Below are 17602 nucleotides of genomic sequence, written 5' to 3'. Positions count from 1 at the left end.
ATATTTAAAATTTAGTTTTAAATAACATTTTAGCCCAAGGGTTAGTTGACTTCCCCCATCCCTGAAGATACCCCTTCTTCTACCACATTTGCAAAAGAGAGCATTTGCGTTGTGAAGGCTCCTTAACTGACCTTCAAATAGCAGCGCCTCCTCATGGTTGCTTCTGCCTCTGCCCCAGCATCGCCGTGGGTCACTACGCGCTTCCTTGCTGCTCACCCAGAGAACGCTGGCCTGTAATTCACCTACATATATTGGTGCTATCTCTTCACAGGCCTGAGTGAATAAAGGAAGCATAGCACTTTTTACTGCCATTAATTTAGTTCATATAACAACAACGCAGAAAGCAGTAAGGATTGACCAGACATTACTGAATAATTAGAGTGTCTAAGTAACAACAATGGAAAAGCAAAAACATTTTCAAACGTTATATTAAGAATAATCAGGGGCTGGCCCACATGGCATAGTAGTTAAGTTCAGCACACTCCACTTCAGTGCCCCTGGTTCACAGGTTCAGATCCTGTGCAGGGACCTACACCAATCATCAGCCATGCTTTGGCAGTGACCCATATATAAAGTGGAGGAAGATTGGCACAGATGTTAGCTCAGGGCTAATCTTCCTCAGCAAAAAAGAAAAAAAAAAGTAATTAAAAAAGTAATCGTTCCTATGGTCCAAAGGAAAACCATGTGAACTGAAGCTCTTCACAGAGGTTTTCCATGTGGACATCATCTTTTTTCTCAACTTGTCATAACCTCAAGTTCATTTCCTCTAGAATTTTCATCCTTAAGAAAATCCTATCTGCTCCTTTTGGATTTGTTTCACTTTAAATAAATTGTGCACTAGACACAATACTTGAAGGAACACATTCCCTAATTAATATTCATTGTGAAATATCATGGAGGATCAATGAAGGAGAGCAATTTCAGTAGTCCTATCACCTCATGAGCTCTAGAAGAATGCTAAAGGGGAGTGTGTTTGGGCATCCTGAGTATGATGCCCATTTCTGTTTTCCTGCCAGCACCAGATTAATCTATGTCTCCTTAATCTTCTGAGTTTGAGCAGTGGGATACTGATAAATCACACACACACACACACCCATTAAAAAAACTAGCAGGGATTTTCAAATATACAATATCCCCACCTGGATTCTTGTGATTCGAAGTATCAGCCATGGCCCAGCAACACTGGAATCCCCTGAAATCTTGTTAGAAATGAAAATTCTCAGACCTGCCGCCCTGAATTTAAATCAGAATCCTGAGGTGGTCTATATGAATATTTAAGTGTGAGAAGCCGTGACCAAGATCATAAGGCAGTGAATCCAAATGCCTATTATAGGAGCCAGAAAGATAACATAGGTGAGTGAAGTGAGTTGGGTATAAAAGAGGACAGGCAGTGGTGGGCACTATGGCAAACTGGAGAGCTCATGCTTGGTCTGTGAAGTACAAAGGATATTCAGCTTTGCAGATGTTACCATGTAGGAAGGCAGGTTTCGAGTTGCTAAACCCTCTTAGATAGTCTCTAGAGTGGCCAGGTCTGGAGATTGCAAGTGGTATCTCATGATTTGTAACTATCAGCAACAACTTCAATTTATTTTCAATTAATAAAAGATTAAATCAGGCATATGGGCTACTATTTGCCAATATCTAGTCAAGGTCTATGGTAAGGAAAATAAATATTTATATACTTAAAGCATCTTCTCAGAACCCTTTCCACAAAAGGACGAATGCTACCTGTTTTCATGCTGATTGTGTCACCCCGCCACCACACTTCCACGCTTGCATCTTTCTGTTTTCAGTCTTACTCTGAGGTTAATCTCAGGCTTCAGACATGTGAAATCCCTGACTTCTGGAGCCTCAGGTCAGAACTCATTCTTAGGGAGATGATGCTCACATTTCTCTCTAAGTGGAGGTGAAGTCAGGATGAAAATATAGTCTAATGTTGAAATAACTGAATAACTTCCTGAGCATTAGCACTTGCCCTTCTATTAATGTTAGTATTAATTAATATATGGATCTCAACAGAGTTTGGGTGAGTTGTGGATGTAGATTAAATGATCTAGGATAGTGTTTCTCAAACTTGACTGTACGTCAGAATCACTTAAAACAGATTCCTAGGTCCCACCATCAGAGTTTCTGATTCAGTAAATCTGAGGCAGGGCCCAAGCATTTGCATCTTTAACAAGTTCCTAGGCGATGGGATGATTCTATTGGTGCAGGGACCACACTTTGAGAACCACTGGTATAGGGAGGAAAAGCAGGAATCTATTTGGCTGGAGAACGTTAATGTGACTGTACCAGTCATTAAAATATTGAACCACAAATGTTGCACACTGAGTGGCCCCATACACTACCTGCCACCCAGCCATGCTGGCCCCTCCTCCAAGAACCTCCAACTAGACATTCCTACATTCCACCTATGAAAGATGCAATACCTGACAAAAGCACTTACAAGTACATCTGTTTTTATTGGTTAGTCCCTGAGTCCAGGCTTATAAAATGAAACCATTACTAAACATAAAAGATTACTCGAGGTTCAGACGTTAGATTTTCAGGCAGAGCTCAAGAAATCTCCCAGGACCCAGAGAACAGTGTAGGATATGACACTGCACAGTGATCCCACACCTTATACAATCAAGCTGTACTGGCCTTCCTAGTCCTCTATGATGCCTCAGGGCCTTTGCACAGGTGGTTCCTTCTGTCTAGAAAGTGTTTACCACGTTCCTCTTCACACTTTAGAGTTCTTCAAATATCAGTACTTCAAAAAAGCCTTTCCTGGGGCCAGCCCCATGGCCTAATGGTTAAGTTCTCGTGCTCCACTTCGGCTGCCCAGGGTTTCTCAGGTCCAGATCCTGCATGCAGACATGGCACTGCTCATCAAGCCATGCTGAGGCAGCGTCCCATATAGCACAACCAGATGCACTCGCAACTAGAATATGCAACTACGTGCTGGGGGGCTTTGGGGAGAAGAAGGAGAAGAAGAAGAAAACACAAAAAGATTGGCAACAGATGTCAGCTCAGGTGCCAATCTTTAAAAAACAAAAAGCCTGTCCTTACCTCACAGACTCAATTCAGTTACTCTCATTTCATAGGATGATCACGATTATAATTAACTAATGGCCAAATGAGCTATGTATGATCTATGGCCCCCATCCTCAGAATGTAAGCTCTATGACAATAAGGGTCTGTGTAGATCTTTCTCACCTCTCCATCCCTGATATCTAAGTATTCAATAATTGTACACTTAATAAGTGTATGACTCAGTTTTTCACTACTCAACTCTCAGGCTATGTGTTCTGTAATGACACCATTCCTGATGACCCCAAGTCAACTTGGAGCCTCTTTCTATGTACCCTCTATAATATATATAAATCTAATCATAGTGATTTCCTTGTAATATTGTAATTGTTGATGTATCTATTTCTTTAAAAGCCTCTAAGCTACTTGAATATGAGGATAGGTATTTCCTTTTGTTTATTCCTAACACATAGGCGTTTCCAGCATAGATATGGAACTCAGTGAATATTTGTTGAATGAAATGTCCGTCCAAAAGTAAAAAAAAAAGTAAATAATATTTTTAAATGAAATCCGTTATTAACTCTAACAAATGTTAGACTTGAAACATTTCTTCAAGTAATAATGTAGGATTTTTTTCCCTTCAGTTTTTCAATGTGAGATTTTTAGCTTAATTCAATGACAAACTGGGCAGGAAAAATAACAAGCACAAGGAATGATACTGCAGCCAATTCTCATGAAATCTTATTATCAGGTCAGTTCTCAAGGGATAGACTGAACCAATAAAGTGAAAGATTTATATTCCTTGCAATGCTGGGATGGTATTCATTTTTAAGAGGCTTAAACTAGCAACTTTGAGTTTTTGCTTCCACTTAAATGGACGCTTCATCTATGTTGTTTCCCATAGGAAGAAGATGTTTACTTTTTCTGTTTCACAAATGAAAGCTCATTCTCACAGATTTCTGATTGCATTGTGCCTCAGGGGACATGTGTCTCTGAAAGGTTAAAGGTCAAAAAATGTTGTAATCTACATTATTTTAAACACTCTCAGTTATGTCTGTGTTTTGTGTTTTTAAATGTGCTGATTTAATGGAAATTTCTAGTAAAGATTTTATAAATCAGAATAGTAAATTCCTAATTCAAATTATGTACTCCTGATCAGCATTATAAGGTGTGTTCAGTATACTTTGGTTTCCAAAAATGCTTTAAAATGACTTCATAAAGTATAATTCCCTTAAAATAGGTACTAACACTTCTCATTTGAGTCTCAAATTTTTGTTGAATTAGTGGATGAAATAGCCTCAATTTTAACTTTCATCCTCCCCATGAAGTCGTGGGATTGGTAGGCAGGATATTACCCTATGTCCCTGATGCTGGAATTCTAATTGAGAAGGTTTAATAACTCGGTTCTAGGTCATATAGCCAGGCTGTGAACCAAACCTTTGGACTTTAAATCCATTACCCAGCCCACTATTGTGTACATCTTTGAAAAAACTCTCTTTCACTTATCTATTTATGCATAACAAATGATCCCAAAACTTAGTGGCTTAACATAATTTATAATTACATCATGATTCTGTAGATAGGAGTATGGGCAGGGCTCGTCTAGATTGTTGTTCTCTGATTGTGATATGGCTAGGGTCACTCATTGGGCTGCACTCATCAAGAGGCTCAACTTCTAAGATAGCATTTCATCCTCAGACTCCCTCTCAACATGGTCTTTAATCATTCAGTAGTCTGGCCTGGTCTTCCTTATATCATGGCAGCTGGGTTCCAAGAGAGAGACTACAAATGCTGCCTGTTCTCTTACAGCCTGCACTTGGAGCTCATATAGTGTCACTTCTGCCGTATTCTCTTGATCAAAACAAATCACAACGCTAATCCATGTTCGTGAGGATGGGAAAAGGACTCCATCTCTTGATGGGAAGAGTGACGAAGAATTTGTGTTCAACTTTAATAACCACACAGATTAAAATAATGGAAATGTAAACAAACAATTGCCAAGATATACTAGTAGCTCAACTACCAGAGATAGCTCACACTTTAGTTAGCATGTTCACGTTTAGTTAGCTATGTGAAACTTTCTAAAAATTGAGATGTGTGAACTTTAATAAGTTGGAGAAAGAATAACTTCAGAGGTGATTGATCACGAACTCTACTCACATTCATTCTTAATGTCCAACAGATGCCAAACAATGCGAACATGCCATAAATTGTAAATGTCAACAGTTATAAGTTTAATAATAATATTAAGTAAAGTTGCTTTGATAGAGGTAATAATAGACATCTTTCAAATTTTCAGTTTACATAAAGTTTTAATGGATCTCCAGAATAAGCAACTGAAAGAGTTAAATGAGTGGCTAACGAAAACAGAAGAAAGAACAAAGAAAATGGAGAAAGAGCCCCTTGGACCTGATCTTGAGGCCCTAAAACACCAAATACAACAACATAAGGTTGGTATGTTTTATGGTATTTGCTTTCTATTGGAAAACAAACTATGTGTATGTATTACATACACACATACATACACACGTCGTGGTTTAAAGATAGAAAAGAATTAAAGCTTCAATCAAGAAGAGTTTTAAAATTGGTTTTACCTAATATTTTTTGAAATGTTTATTTTTTTCAAATACAACATAACCAGGCTTTTCGTATTTGATAAGAATTTGAGCGTATTCCTGGAAGAGAACAATGCTGGGTTTGTAATTTATTAAAGTTTTGGTTTCCTGGAAGAGGGTCTCTGTAGGGATGACCTGTAATGCAAATTTAAGTAATGAGACAAGACTTTTTTTACATGTTTTTACCTTCAGTTCATAATGTTTTAGAGCACGCCAAGCTTGATGAAAAATGAATATCTGTAACATTGCTTTCCTATAAAATACAGTGTCTGTTAATTTTAATATTTTCATCTTATCATCTTTCTTCAGTTTACTTATACTTTTACAGTTATACTCTCTGGTTGCTAGAAAGCATTTGTTATTTCTGTATTAAGATTTCTACAAGAATATTTCTGACCTGGAATTTTGAGGGTGCCTCATTCTAATAACTGTTACAAAACTGGCTCTGGGTTTTATTGTAGGAACAGAATCTTGTCCAGTCCATCAGGACACATACATACACAGGTGAACCATCATGATTGGCCCAGCATTAGGGTTGCCCAATTTAGCAAATAAAAATGCAAGAAGCCTAGTTATATTTGAGTTCCAGATGAACAGTAAATGTTTTATAGTGTAAGTATTACCCAAATTATTCATTGTTTACCTGAAATGCAGATTTACTGGGCATCCTGGATTTTATCTGACAACTCTCCTCAGGATCCATGGTTCTTGGATTTATGCCTTTGTAAGGAAATATCTGTTCCCTCAACTCATACTTCCTAAATCTGCATCTCACTCAATTTCATTCTCTCCTTTTATAACATTTTATCAGAGCTAACTTCACAGTTCTTCCATAAAGATAAAAGATATCTTTCTTTCGAAGTCCCAGAATTCTTTTCTTATTTAATGAACTTCACGTTCAATGACAAATGGGACTGCCCCTTGCTGTTACTGACTCCAAAGCCATCCTTTGGCCACAGCAGTTTATGATTAAGGAGTTTAAGGAGAACTAAAGCTATGGTATTCACCATCCACTACTCCATCAGGAAAAAAAATAAAGCATCAATTGTATTCTAATTTTCACTTGAAAATTGTGACTAAGAGAGGTTAACTTGTCACATAGAATTTAATTGAACATCTGATAGAGAAATAGATCCAGTGCTAGTTCTCAAACTGTGCTGCCTTTCCTCTGTGGATCATGAGCTCCTCTGGTAGACTCTGTGCCTGCCCTCTTCCCCTTGGCCTACACTAGCAGTTTCCTGCAGACAGTTTCTGTATGCACCAATGGCTTCTTTTTTTCTGAAGGCATTTGCTGGCTGCAGGAGAATCTCAGCCTGTTTGAGGGTGGGCGGGAAGTGGAGGTAGGATTGCCAGAGCTACCATTAACCAATGAGGGATGGGAGATGATGGATAAATACCGCAGAATCCTCACCCCATCGTGGGAGAATTCCAAGGTGTCGCTCAATTCCCACAGTCTCTCAGAGGTTTCCTAGCAAGACTGGGCTCTAGATGTTCACGGGACAACCTGTCTCACACTTCCACCTTCTCCTAATGCCTCCTGAGATCACTTCCCAAATAAATTATTTGCAAATTCTTGGCTCAGGGTCTCTTTGGGGAGGAAGCTAACGAAGACAACCTCCTCACCCTGGAAGCCAGAGTACTATCCCAGCTTTACCGCTAACTAAACGTATGACTTTCAGAAAGTGCTGAATCTCTCATGTTCTCCATATCTTCACTTTGGAAATGAAAGTGTTGAGCCAGTTGGTTTCTAATGTTCCTTCCAGTCATGGTTTTCATGTTCCTCTTAGTTTTGGAACATGAGGCATTTCAGAAAAGGGCCAGACTAAGGCCAGTAGCATTGCACATCAGAGGAAAGGCTGCAGCTGCGGGATGCCTGGAGTCTAAGAAAGAAGCCAGGAAGAAGGGCTCCAAAGGAGAAGTGGCAGAAGAATGGCAGGGTAGCCATAAGTGTGAATTACTTAGGGCAACTACGAGGAGAGGTCTTAGTTTGAAACTCTGAACAGACCCTTTATTAAGGTTAGACAGGCCAGGCAGAGTCTTCATATTCTGACAATGACCTGAAATGTTTTTCACTTTCCTCTGGAAGATAGAGAGTGAATGGAATGGAAAATGTTTGACTAATATTGTCATAAAATTTGAATAGATTGTCCATTACTTGAAAATATGCCATTTCTGATGAGCATGAAATTGCTTTGAGGAGAATAATTTGAAACAAAAAGAAAGCAACAGAATTATATGCAAGTTGATTATGTAATCTTTTACATCCAGGACTTATTCATATAATGCATAAGGAGAAACAGAAAGAATTGGTTTGCTGGCTCAGAGAGTGAGGCCATCTTCTACCTTTAAATGTTTAAACCCACTTCAGGATATATTATTTTTTATAAAATTAAGACAAGAGAAAAAACACATAGCTAAGAGAAAGCCTGACAATTAATAATACTCTTTTGTTACTTGAAGTAATTACGGGGAGGAAAAAAATGATTTAACAAAATCAAACAGTTTATAAAAGAGTTGAATTTACTTAAATGTGAAACGTATATTTTCTTAAAAGTGCACATTAAAAGGAGTAAATTGTTTTTGTTCGTCTTGCCATGCTTTATAAAACAGAAGAAGATAAATGCTTTTTTCTTTAGGTAACTGAGTTCAAACTAAAGCCTTATTTAGTCATTGATTCGCTTTGCAGCCTTGCTTCTGAAGAATTGAAAGTGAATGAAAATAAGGAAATTTCTCCTCTAAGAACAAAATACATCAGTGACCTTGAAGTAGTCAAAAAAGCAACCCCACTCTGCTGCATCACCACAGTTCTCACCTAGTCTAACATTTAGTCTTGTTGGCTTTTCATGGATAGATGTTGAATCCTTGAGTTGTCTTCTTCCTTTTCTTAAGAAATGACTACAGATGACAAAATTGAAGAAAAGATACATTTTGTTGCTAGTAATCTATTTAGATTCTGCTCAGGTCACAGGGCTCTGGTACTCGCTCGCTCTTTCTCCCTCACTCTCTCTCTCTCTCTCTCTCAGTTGGAGGGCAAAATAAAAATGTTTGCAAATCTTACAAGTACACCGTGAATATTACAGATATGCTTCTCTATGTTCTGTGACAGGATCCTTTGCTATCTTTATTTCAACACGATTTTATTATGAGGCAGGCTAGAAATTCAACCACTATGAAATATAATGGAGATAAGTCATTTTTACTGAATCTGCCAATTAGGCAAGGTGAAACGATAGATCCTATATTGGTGGTTACTATTAAATCTAGCCAAACTGTTAACTCTGGGTAACTCGAAAAAGTTCAATTTGCTGCAAAATTTGGAAGAGACAATTCATTCCTCATAGCTATTGCTTTGGGAAGAGAATTTAGAGGTTTACTTTAGATCTGAGTCACCCAAAAGTGATTCTCTCAGGAGTTGACAAATTGGACCTCTCGTGTCCCTTGTCAAGGAACGTGTCAGAAATAATCCTGGTTGGTTATTTCTGTCTTAAGAGATAGACTTTATTAGTGATGTTGATAAGGAATGAAAGATTTCCCTTGAAGGAGTGACAATATTATTGAGGAGTAAAAGTCCATTGTGGGCTTGAACATTCATTAATGGGAAAGAAGTTTGCTATTTTTGAGGGTATTTTAATCAAAAGGAAGATATTTGACTGAGGAATCTTTTGTCTCATAGCACAGTCAGACGGAGAGGAAGTTTAAAGCTTAGTTTACTAGCTAAGTTTCCAATTCTTTTGAAAGATTTAGTCTTTTGTTATTAGCTACATTGGCTTAGTAATGCGGTCAACAAAGTCCTTACCATACAAGTTATTAGAATTTGCAGATATAAATGTGACATGTGCACTATAATTTGACTTCAGTGAATGTTCTATGTTAAGTACTGATTAATACAAATTAAATGACCTCCTAGAAGCTCAGTCACCTATTCTTTCCTTGAAGCTTAGTTAATCTCAAACATTTGGGTTGCCATGATTGTGAAATATCCTTTTCTGGTGACCTTTAAAATGATCTCAATGTTCATGTAATGGGGAAGGTTTAGGTGTAATCCTGCTAAAAGATTTGACATTTCATTGCATTCCATTGCATTCTATTCCATATCACTGAACAAACACTTATTAAAGCACAGTTCCGTACCATATATGGAATCTTCTTCAAGAAGCTCACATTCTAGTATATCCGATAAAGACACAGAAAACAAGTGACCATTATACAAGGCAGAATATGGCAGATGGCTTGAGGAGGTTAAAAACAGTGATTTGTTTGGGCAAAGGAAATGAGGTGGGGGAATATAGGGTATGTCATTTGCCTAGGTCATGTGTTACACTATGCTCAGTACTAGAGGACTACAACTTGATCGTGGAGAGTCTTGAACTCGAGACTCAGGCATTTGGAGTTATTCTATGGGTAGTAGGCAGCCGTTACTGATGAGAAATTAAACTGAAGAGTGGCAATTTTGGAAAATTTATCTTAATTTTTAGGAAGATATATCATATAAGTTAGAGCACAGATGAACAGGAGGACAGAAGACATGTTAGGAAGATACTGCAGAAAGTATATAGAACCTGATTGAAGGCAGTGTCAATGAAAATTGCAAACAGGTGTAAGAAACATTTTGGAAATCAATAACAGTACAAACAGGACTAGATTTAAGGAATGTGCAGAGCTCAAAATAATAGGTTCTGAGACTGGGCAATTGGAAGGCCAAAGTTGGATTTTATTTTATTTTTATTTTTATTTTTTTGCTGAGGAAGATTCACCCTGAACTAACATCTGTGCCAATCTTCCTCTATTTTGTATGTAGTTCTGCACCACAGCATGGCCACCAATGAGCGGCATAGGTCTGCTCCCAGGGACCAAACCCAGGCTGCCAAAGCACAGCATGCTGAACTTAACCACTAGGCCACAGGGCTGCCTCCAAAGTTGGATTTTTAAAATAGGCAATGCGAAGAGAGAAATGCAGTTAATTGGGAGAAGGATGAGCAATTCTGAAAGGCCTAAGAATGCTACAGAATCAAGTAGTGCTTTTAGTGACTAGTAAATAAGCTCTCTTCTTTCTTTTGCAAGATTAAAAGTCCATGTTCTTAGTTACTTTTATGAAATCACATTTTAGTTTCTATCTTTTGCCCCCATAAGTACTTAATGAATATTTGATAACTATGATAGGAAAGGTAAACAATATAATCAGGAAAAAATACTATACTACAACCAGAGAACCAGATAGGCTGTTTCCCCAATGCCTAACAGAGTACTTAGCATATAACTGATGCTCAGTAAATGTCTTTTGGAGTAGACCCTTTAAATAATTCTGACTAGTTCTGTCACACACAGAGGGTTCATCATTGCTACCTTTCTGATAGAGACATGAATCTGACAATTGAAATAAACAATAAAAAATTGTGAGTAGGGGCAAGAAAACAACTCATATAGATGAAGAAGGAATACATCTATAAAGGCATTTAAATGGAAGTATTATCTCTGGTGCCCTCTCACTACCTCTCACTTTTGTTTTTTCTTTCTATCCTTTTTCATTCTCTGTTCAAATATTTTAATGCTTGTAACCCCGGCATCTTTATAAATATCACAGAAGATGCTACCAGCGGTCATTCTTAGATACGTTCATAGAAATCAAGCTTATAACCCTTGGTTATGCAGGAAAGGAAAGCCATTCGATGAAATCACATCCTTAGCTGGCTCCTTACCACAGGGTGGTCAGTTCATGAGGAAGATGTTTAGAGTGGACCAGCCAGGCAAACTGTACTGTCTGTAATCATAAGACTTAGTTTTTAAAATTGTGTATAGAACTCTGGCCTTCTGAGTTAGGTTTAACTTCGTATAAATTGTAAGGACTCCTTTTGCCCTTTTGGCCTCAGTCCTAGGCTCAGTCAGGTCTTGTCGGCCTTTTAAGCTAGGCTTACAATTTAACCTTTCTTTCCAGATTCTTAGTAAGAAAGGAGAGAAGAGGCCTAGAGATATTGCTCTGCCTCTTTCTTTGGGTTCCATATAAACTTTACTTGACCTTCAAGGGGTAGGTTATAGGAACCATAGGAGAAAAAAATGCATTCTCTCAGGTGGGAGAAGCACCCATGGCCATATCAATACACAGTATTATGACTAATTTGGAATGCTCAATAAGAACATGTAGTAGGACGTAACTATTATGTGTGTGTCTTAATCCAGCTTTGTGGTAAGAGTCTTTAAAATGTAATAGATTGAATTAAAGTGTCACTGGGCGGGGGGTAAAACCTGGAACTCAACTGAGTACACGTATCCACTTAGACTTTAAGTTTCTATTTCTGTGCCTTATGATGTAGAGTTATTCAAAACAGTGTATCTATCTCTTATGCTTATTTGAGCAATATTAATATCTTTTATATGAGAGGCAGTATATCACAGACTCTGGAGCCAGAATGCCTAGTTTCAAAACGGAGCTCTATCACTTGCAAGCTGAATGACTTTTCAAAAAGTACTTAACTATTTCGTGCCTCACCTTCCCCAAGTATGAAATCAGGATGATGATGATGATGATGATGATACCTATGTTATAGGATTGGTAAAAATATTTAATACATAATTGCATAAAAAGCATTTAGAATAATACCTGATACTCAGAATTGTATAAATGATGTTAGGTGTTATTATTGTAAAAGACATGACTTATACCTGAATGAAATTGATTTCTGTGGTAATAATACTCTTTCGACACAAATAAGTGGCAAGTTAATGTTAAAAAGAACATCACACTTACATAGTCTACATAGTAGTATATGCATGATAGTCAGTTTTAATTTTTTTAATCTGGTTGAGGAGACACCTAATTTTCCATGAACATATTATAAACAAGCAGCAGAATCTAAGTATAACTTTGCATACTAGATAAGGCCATTGATTTAATTAAAATAATAACAGTAATAATAATGAAATCCATACCCATGTTCTTATTTTATCAAGTATATCCAGCTAACAGATTACTAATTAGTTATTAGAAATTACTGAGTAATGATTCAGTATCATTGCTTGAAATGTCACAGTCTTGTTTTAAAGTACATCAGTGCACTTACTAAAATATAACTACCCAAGACCCCCTCATCTTAGAGACACCAACTTTATTTTTTATGCTTAATTGCTTCTGTAATGCTTTTTCATTAGAAGTTTCTGGCTTCTGAGGAGGATAAAAAAAAAAGGAAAAACAAAGAACTCTCTCTCTCACTTATTGAGTTAGTCTCATGTAAAGTATCTCTATTTTCCTGAACCGGTACCAATTAATTTCAGTTCCCTTGAATAGGTAATGCAACATTGATAATATAAATGAATTATTTAAGAATACGAAACATATTAGAACATATTTTAGGGGAAAATTCTTTACAAGAAAGTCATAACAGATATGATAATATGAGCTTTACAAAAATAATTTTTCTTGAAAAATATATTCACCTATCTTAGAACAAAATACATGTTCATAAATCCAATCGCATGTTGCAAATAAGATTTAATATGGCACTATGTCTCTTTCTAAAGAATATGAAATTGTTAACTACAGTATACTGTCATTTATGTTTAATATTTCTGTTAGGAACAGAATGATTTCTAGCGGTACAACTGGTAGTACTCTGTTATTCGATGGAACTACATTCTTCAGAGATAATTTATACTGGATAATATTTTATGTTCTGTTAACAATTGAATATCTAGGTCATATCTAGAGAGAATGAGAAAACTACTAAATCAGAGATTTTTACACGATGTTCTATAGTTTCAACACGCTGAGAATATTTAGTAATTAAAAGATACGTGTATGATTATCAGGGGTATTGAGAATAAATACTAATGCCCAGAAGGGCTGTTTCCATGGATCTTTGTCTAAGAATGGAAGGATAAGGTGATGATGTCAGAAATAGAAGAAAATAAGCATTTCCTTACCACCTACCAACTCTACTAAACACTGTGCTAGCTGATTTTAATGAGTCGTCTCATCTACCTCCAGTACTAAACCTATCCTGGAGGGATTTTAACCCTGAATTTTGCAGTTTAATAAATGTGTTCACAAAGGTTAAGGAGTTGCCCGGGTAAGTTGAATAGTAATTGGTAGACTTGACTTTCATCTTGACTTGTCTGCTTTTGAACCCAGGCTCTTTCCCTTCATTTTAAGATTCCACTGAAGCTTGACTCCAGGGGAGATCCTAGAGTCTAGAGCAAATGCAGAGAGTAGCAAAGAGATTGGGGAAATGTTGCCCTTGGTTTCCCGGGTTTGGGAATATCTAGATGGAAGAGACGGAGAGACTGAGTGTATAGAAGTCTTCAAACTCACAGTAAGCAGTGAGGAAGGACAGCTCACTGGTGGTGGCTGTGTATGAAATTCTCAGAATCAAAATGATTAAAGATTTGTTTTTTGACCATTAATCCTGTAGTTCTTACTTTAAAGTCAGAGCAAAAGGGACTAGAAGGGGAACATAGAAGAAAATAGGCTTATGGTGAGAATGGCAAATAATGTTTGAGCAGAAAGGTAATCAGTAGAATTGAATACCTCATCTATATACTGTTAGCCAATCAATGTATATAACTTCCTCTCTACTGCACCTGAAACCTTCCAGCCCAACCCTCTCTCCCAAGAATCCTATTGTCTTCTTTTTCAATAATTATTGTTAGGCAAAAGGCATTTTGTAATTATTTATTAGGTTTTCTTGGCATTCACTTTAATTTCTGATTTCGGTGGCTTAACTATGTGCAGGATGGATGGATGGATGGATGCATGCATGCATGCATGCATGAATCATAGAGGGAAGAGGAAAGGTAGGAGAATTGAGGGCTAGTATTTAGTGATTAGGGTCTGTCTTCCCCAGTCCATGAAATAGCTCCTCTGACCATGCTTATTTTTCAGCAATGTATGAGACCACTAGAACAGTTAGTTTAAAGCTACTGTTGTTAATCTTATGTAAATAATTTGGAAGTTAAAGTCTTATTTAACAATTTAAAATTCATTATGTATTTCTCCAGATTCTAAAACTTTGCTGTGACTTCAGCTCTTCTTTTCCTTCATTTCCAAAATCATATTCCCTTTCTGTACTTAGGATGCCTATTAGAGGCTGGTAGGCAGCATGAATTAGCTGAGGGTGAATTAGGTGACTATTGGGTTCCTGTAGTATGGTTTAAAGTCTTTGTTGTGAATATGCCTAAATGTGAGTTTTTAGGATTAACTAGCTGTTAATATTTATTGAGTTCGTACTGTGTGTCAGGCAACATGCTAACCAATTATAGCTTATGCAGTCTTCCTAACCACCTACAGAAATAGTTACTCTTATTATCCCAATTTTGAAAATTAGCAAGCTGAGGCTTGGTGTGGTTCAAAACTTTCTCAAGGTCACATAGCTCATTAGCAATACATCCAGGAATCAAACCTAGGAAACCTGACTTCAGATCTCACTCCTTTAATCATGCACATCTTTTTGTCCATCTGTCATCCACACTATGTCCTTTCTCCTTATATTGTAAAAGATATAGAGGTACATTAATTGTCAACTGTTTTTAAAACAATTTTTCATATTTATTGAGCCCTCTCTCTGCAATTGGGGAGCATTAGGTGCTTTAAAAATTGTTCAGATGTCTTCATTGAAATGGTCTTTAGGGCTCCCCTTTGGTAGCTTAGGAGTTGGAAGAAATATAAACATTTATTTCTAACAAAAAGGTAAAAGCGACTATGCAATACATTTAAGTAAGTGGATATCAAAATAAAAGCCCTTTTAGGAGAGCCTGTTGAGGACGGTTATTTAAAATATTCAGCAAATTTACAACAAAATTACATACCACAAATAGTTCCTCCTGGGGAACTAAACAATACTTTGACCAGTCAGGCTTAGCAAAGTGAATAATGGACTGAAAATAAAATGGTAAGTCATTGCCAGATCATTTCATTCAAGGAAGCAGGGGGAGTAGAGCCTAGCCCAGTGCAGAGATGATGGAAAGAAGGAAGTAAGACTAGCCATAAGAGAAAAGGCGAAGAGAAGGATCCATTGCCAACCTCCCCATTATTTCGTAAGAAATCATGAACCTTTCTGATTTGGCCAGGACCCTTTTATTTGAAAATAAAATAAGTTTATATCCAGATATGTTGCATTAGCTGATTGTTCATAAGTATCTAGGGATTTTTTTTTGTTCCTGAGATGGATTTTCCAAGATACTACTTTCCTAGATGTTGAACTTATTCCATGATCCTAGAAACTCTTCTGGTTTCCTAAGATTTTTGCAAATTTTATATTTGATACAAGTTTTGTTCTCATCCATCATTCCTTTTGTGTACATTAATTAGACTAAGCTAAAAAACTATACATTGGGGCAGGCCCGGTGGTGCAGCAGTTAAGTTCGCATGTTCCGCTTCAGTGGCCCGGGGTTCGCCAGTTCGGTTCCCAGGTGCGGACGTGGCACTGCTTGGCAAGCCATGCTGTGGCAGGCGTCCCACATATAAAGTGGAGGAAGATGGGCACTGATGTTAGCACAGGGCCAGTCTTCCTCAGCAAAAAGAGGAGGATTGGCAGCAGATCTTAGCTCAGGGCTAATCTTCCTCATAAAAAACAAAACAAAATAAAAAACTATACATTACTTAAACTTAATATTTTATTAATCTTTCTAATTATATTAATTTTTAAATAATTTTTTACGGCTTCTCCAAGGACATTCTTCTTCTTCTTTTTTTTTTTGGTGAGGAAGATTGGCCCTGAGCTAACATCTGTTGCCAATCTTCCTATTTTTTTCTCCCCAAAGCCCCCAGTACATAGTTGTATATCCAAGTTGTGTGTCCTTCTAGTTCTTCTTTATGGGATGCCACCACAGCATGGCTTGATGAGCAGTGTGTAGGTCTGCACCCAGGATCTGAACCAGCCAACCCCAGGCCACTGAAGCGGAGTACGCAAAATTAACCACTATGCCACAGGGCCGGCCCCTAATCATATTAATTTAAAGTGATATGTGGGATGCAATAGATGGCCTTACAATCCATGAAGAACCTGTGATCTGTGTTGTTTCTAGGTGTGTGTGTCTATGCACACACACGCATGCATATAGGGCCTGCAAGTGTTGGCAATTTCACGTTGGTTAATCATTGAAGTAGAAGAAGTCACAAAATAAGCTATGCACATAGGCAACCGCTGCTCTCTCCTGTTCCATGTTGCTGAGTGTATACTATGGCCAAGGGAAATATTGTATCTCCTCCTATGGAGCTTACAGGAGACCCAACCTTGTATTTGTTTTCTATTGCTCTACCTTTTTATTAATTTTTTGCTCTTCACCTCTAAACATCAAATCCAATAATTCCCTAGCTTTACATATTTCCATGCCTTTATTTTCCAAGCATTATTTGACATATGTGCTAAGAAAGGGTAAAGTATCGTAAGTCTAGCGTAAACACTCAAGTGACTCCTTCTCCAGTGGTTGTCCTCAGCCAGTTTTTTAAAACCAACTTGACATAGGTCAGAGCAAGAATTTGGTACCACTGGTGACATGTGAAAGATATAGAAGAAAAGTCATATTTAAATCATAAGGTTGTGAATATGTACTAAGGGAATAATGAGTTTGGTCAGGTTCTTTAACTAGACAATAATTTATTAAAAAAATTATTTACAGAGGTATAACAAAATCTAACCTTGTCAAATCTAAGCATTTTTAATGTTAAATTTCACTGTTGGCCTTTTCTCTTGTCATAAGGGAAAAAAAAGCTTGTTAGTTGACATTAGGGAACAAACATTGCTGACATTTGTATCTATCTAATAACGGTATAGAAATTTAATTAGGAGCGTGACAGACTTTTCTTTAATCTGATACATGTAACAAATGCATTACTTTAATAAAAATAATGGCCAGAAATGCATAATAAAATGCCTAGTATGTATATATGTGTGTGTAAATAATTTATGTGCTTTTAATAAAGAAAAACATACTTTAACATTCATATATTACAACACTTTAATTTGAAGATATTATCTTCTGATAGG

General features: G+C 37.1%; 1 protein-coding gene across 8 annotated transcripts in view; it reads left to right on the top strand.

The window, feature by feature from the left end:
- The window catches only part of DMD (dystrophin), a 2264041-nt gene that overhangs the window by 874446 nt on the left and 1371993 nt on the right, over positions 1–17602 (top strand). For all 8 annotated transcript variants that reach the window (XM_070604303.1, XM_070604310.1, XM_070604305.1 and 5 more), the window contains one exon: positions 5312–5462. In XM_070604303.1, the coding sequence (XP_070460404.1) occupies positions 5312–5462 (151 nt within the window). The remainder of the gene's footprint in view (positions 1–5311; positions 5463–17602) is intronic.

The sequence above is a fragment of the Equus przewalskii genome, chromosome X, assembly GCF_037783145.1.
Source record: "Equus przewalskii isolate Varuska chromosome X, EquPr2, whole genome shotgun sequence".
Taxonomy (NCBI): domain Eukaryota; kingdom Metazoa; phylum Chordata; class Mammalia; order Perissodactyla; family Equidae; genus Equus; species Equus przewalskii.
The sequence above is the reverse complement of the archived record's forward strand: the minus strand, read 5'-3'. Positions and strand labels throughout refer to the sequence as shown.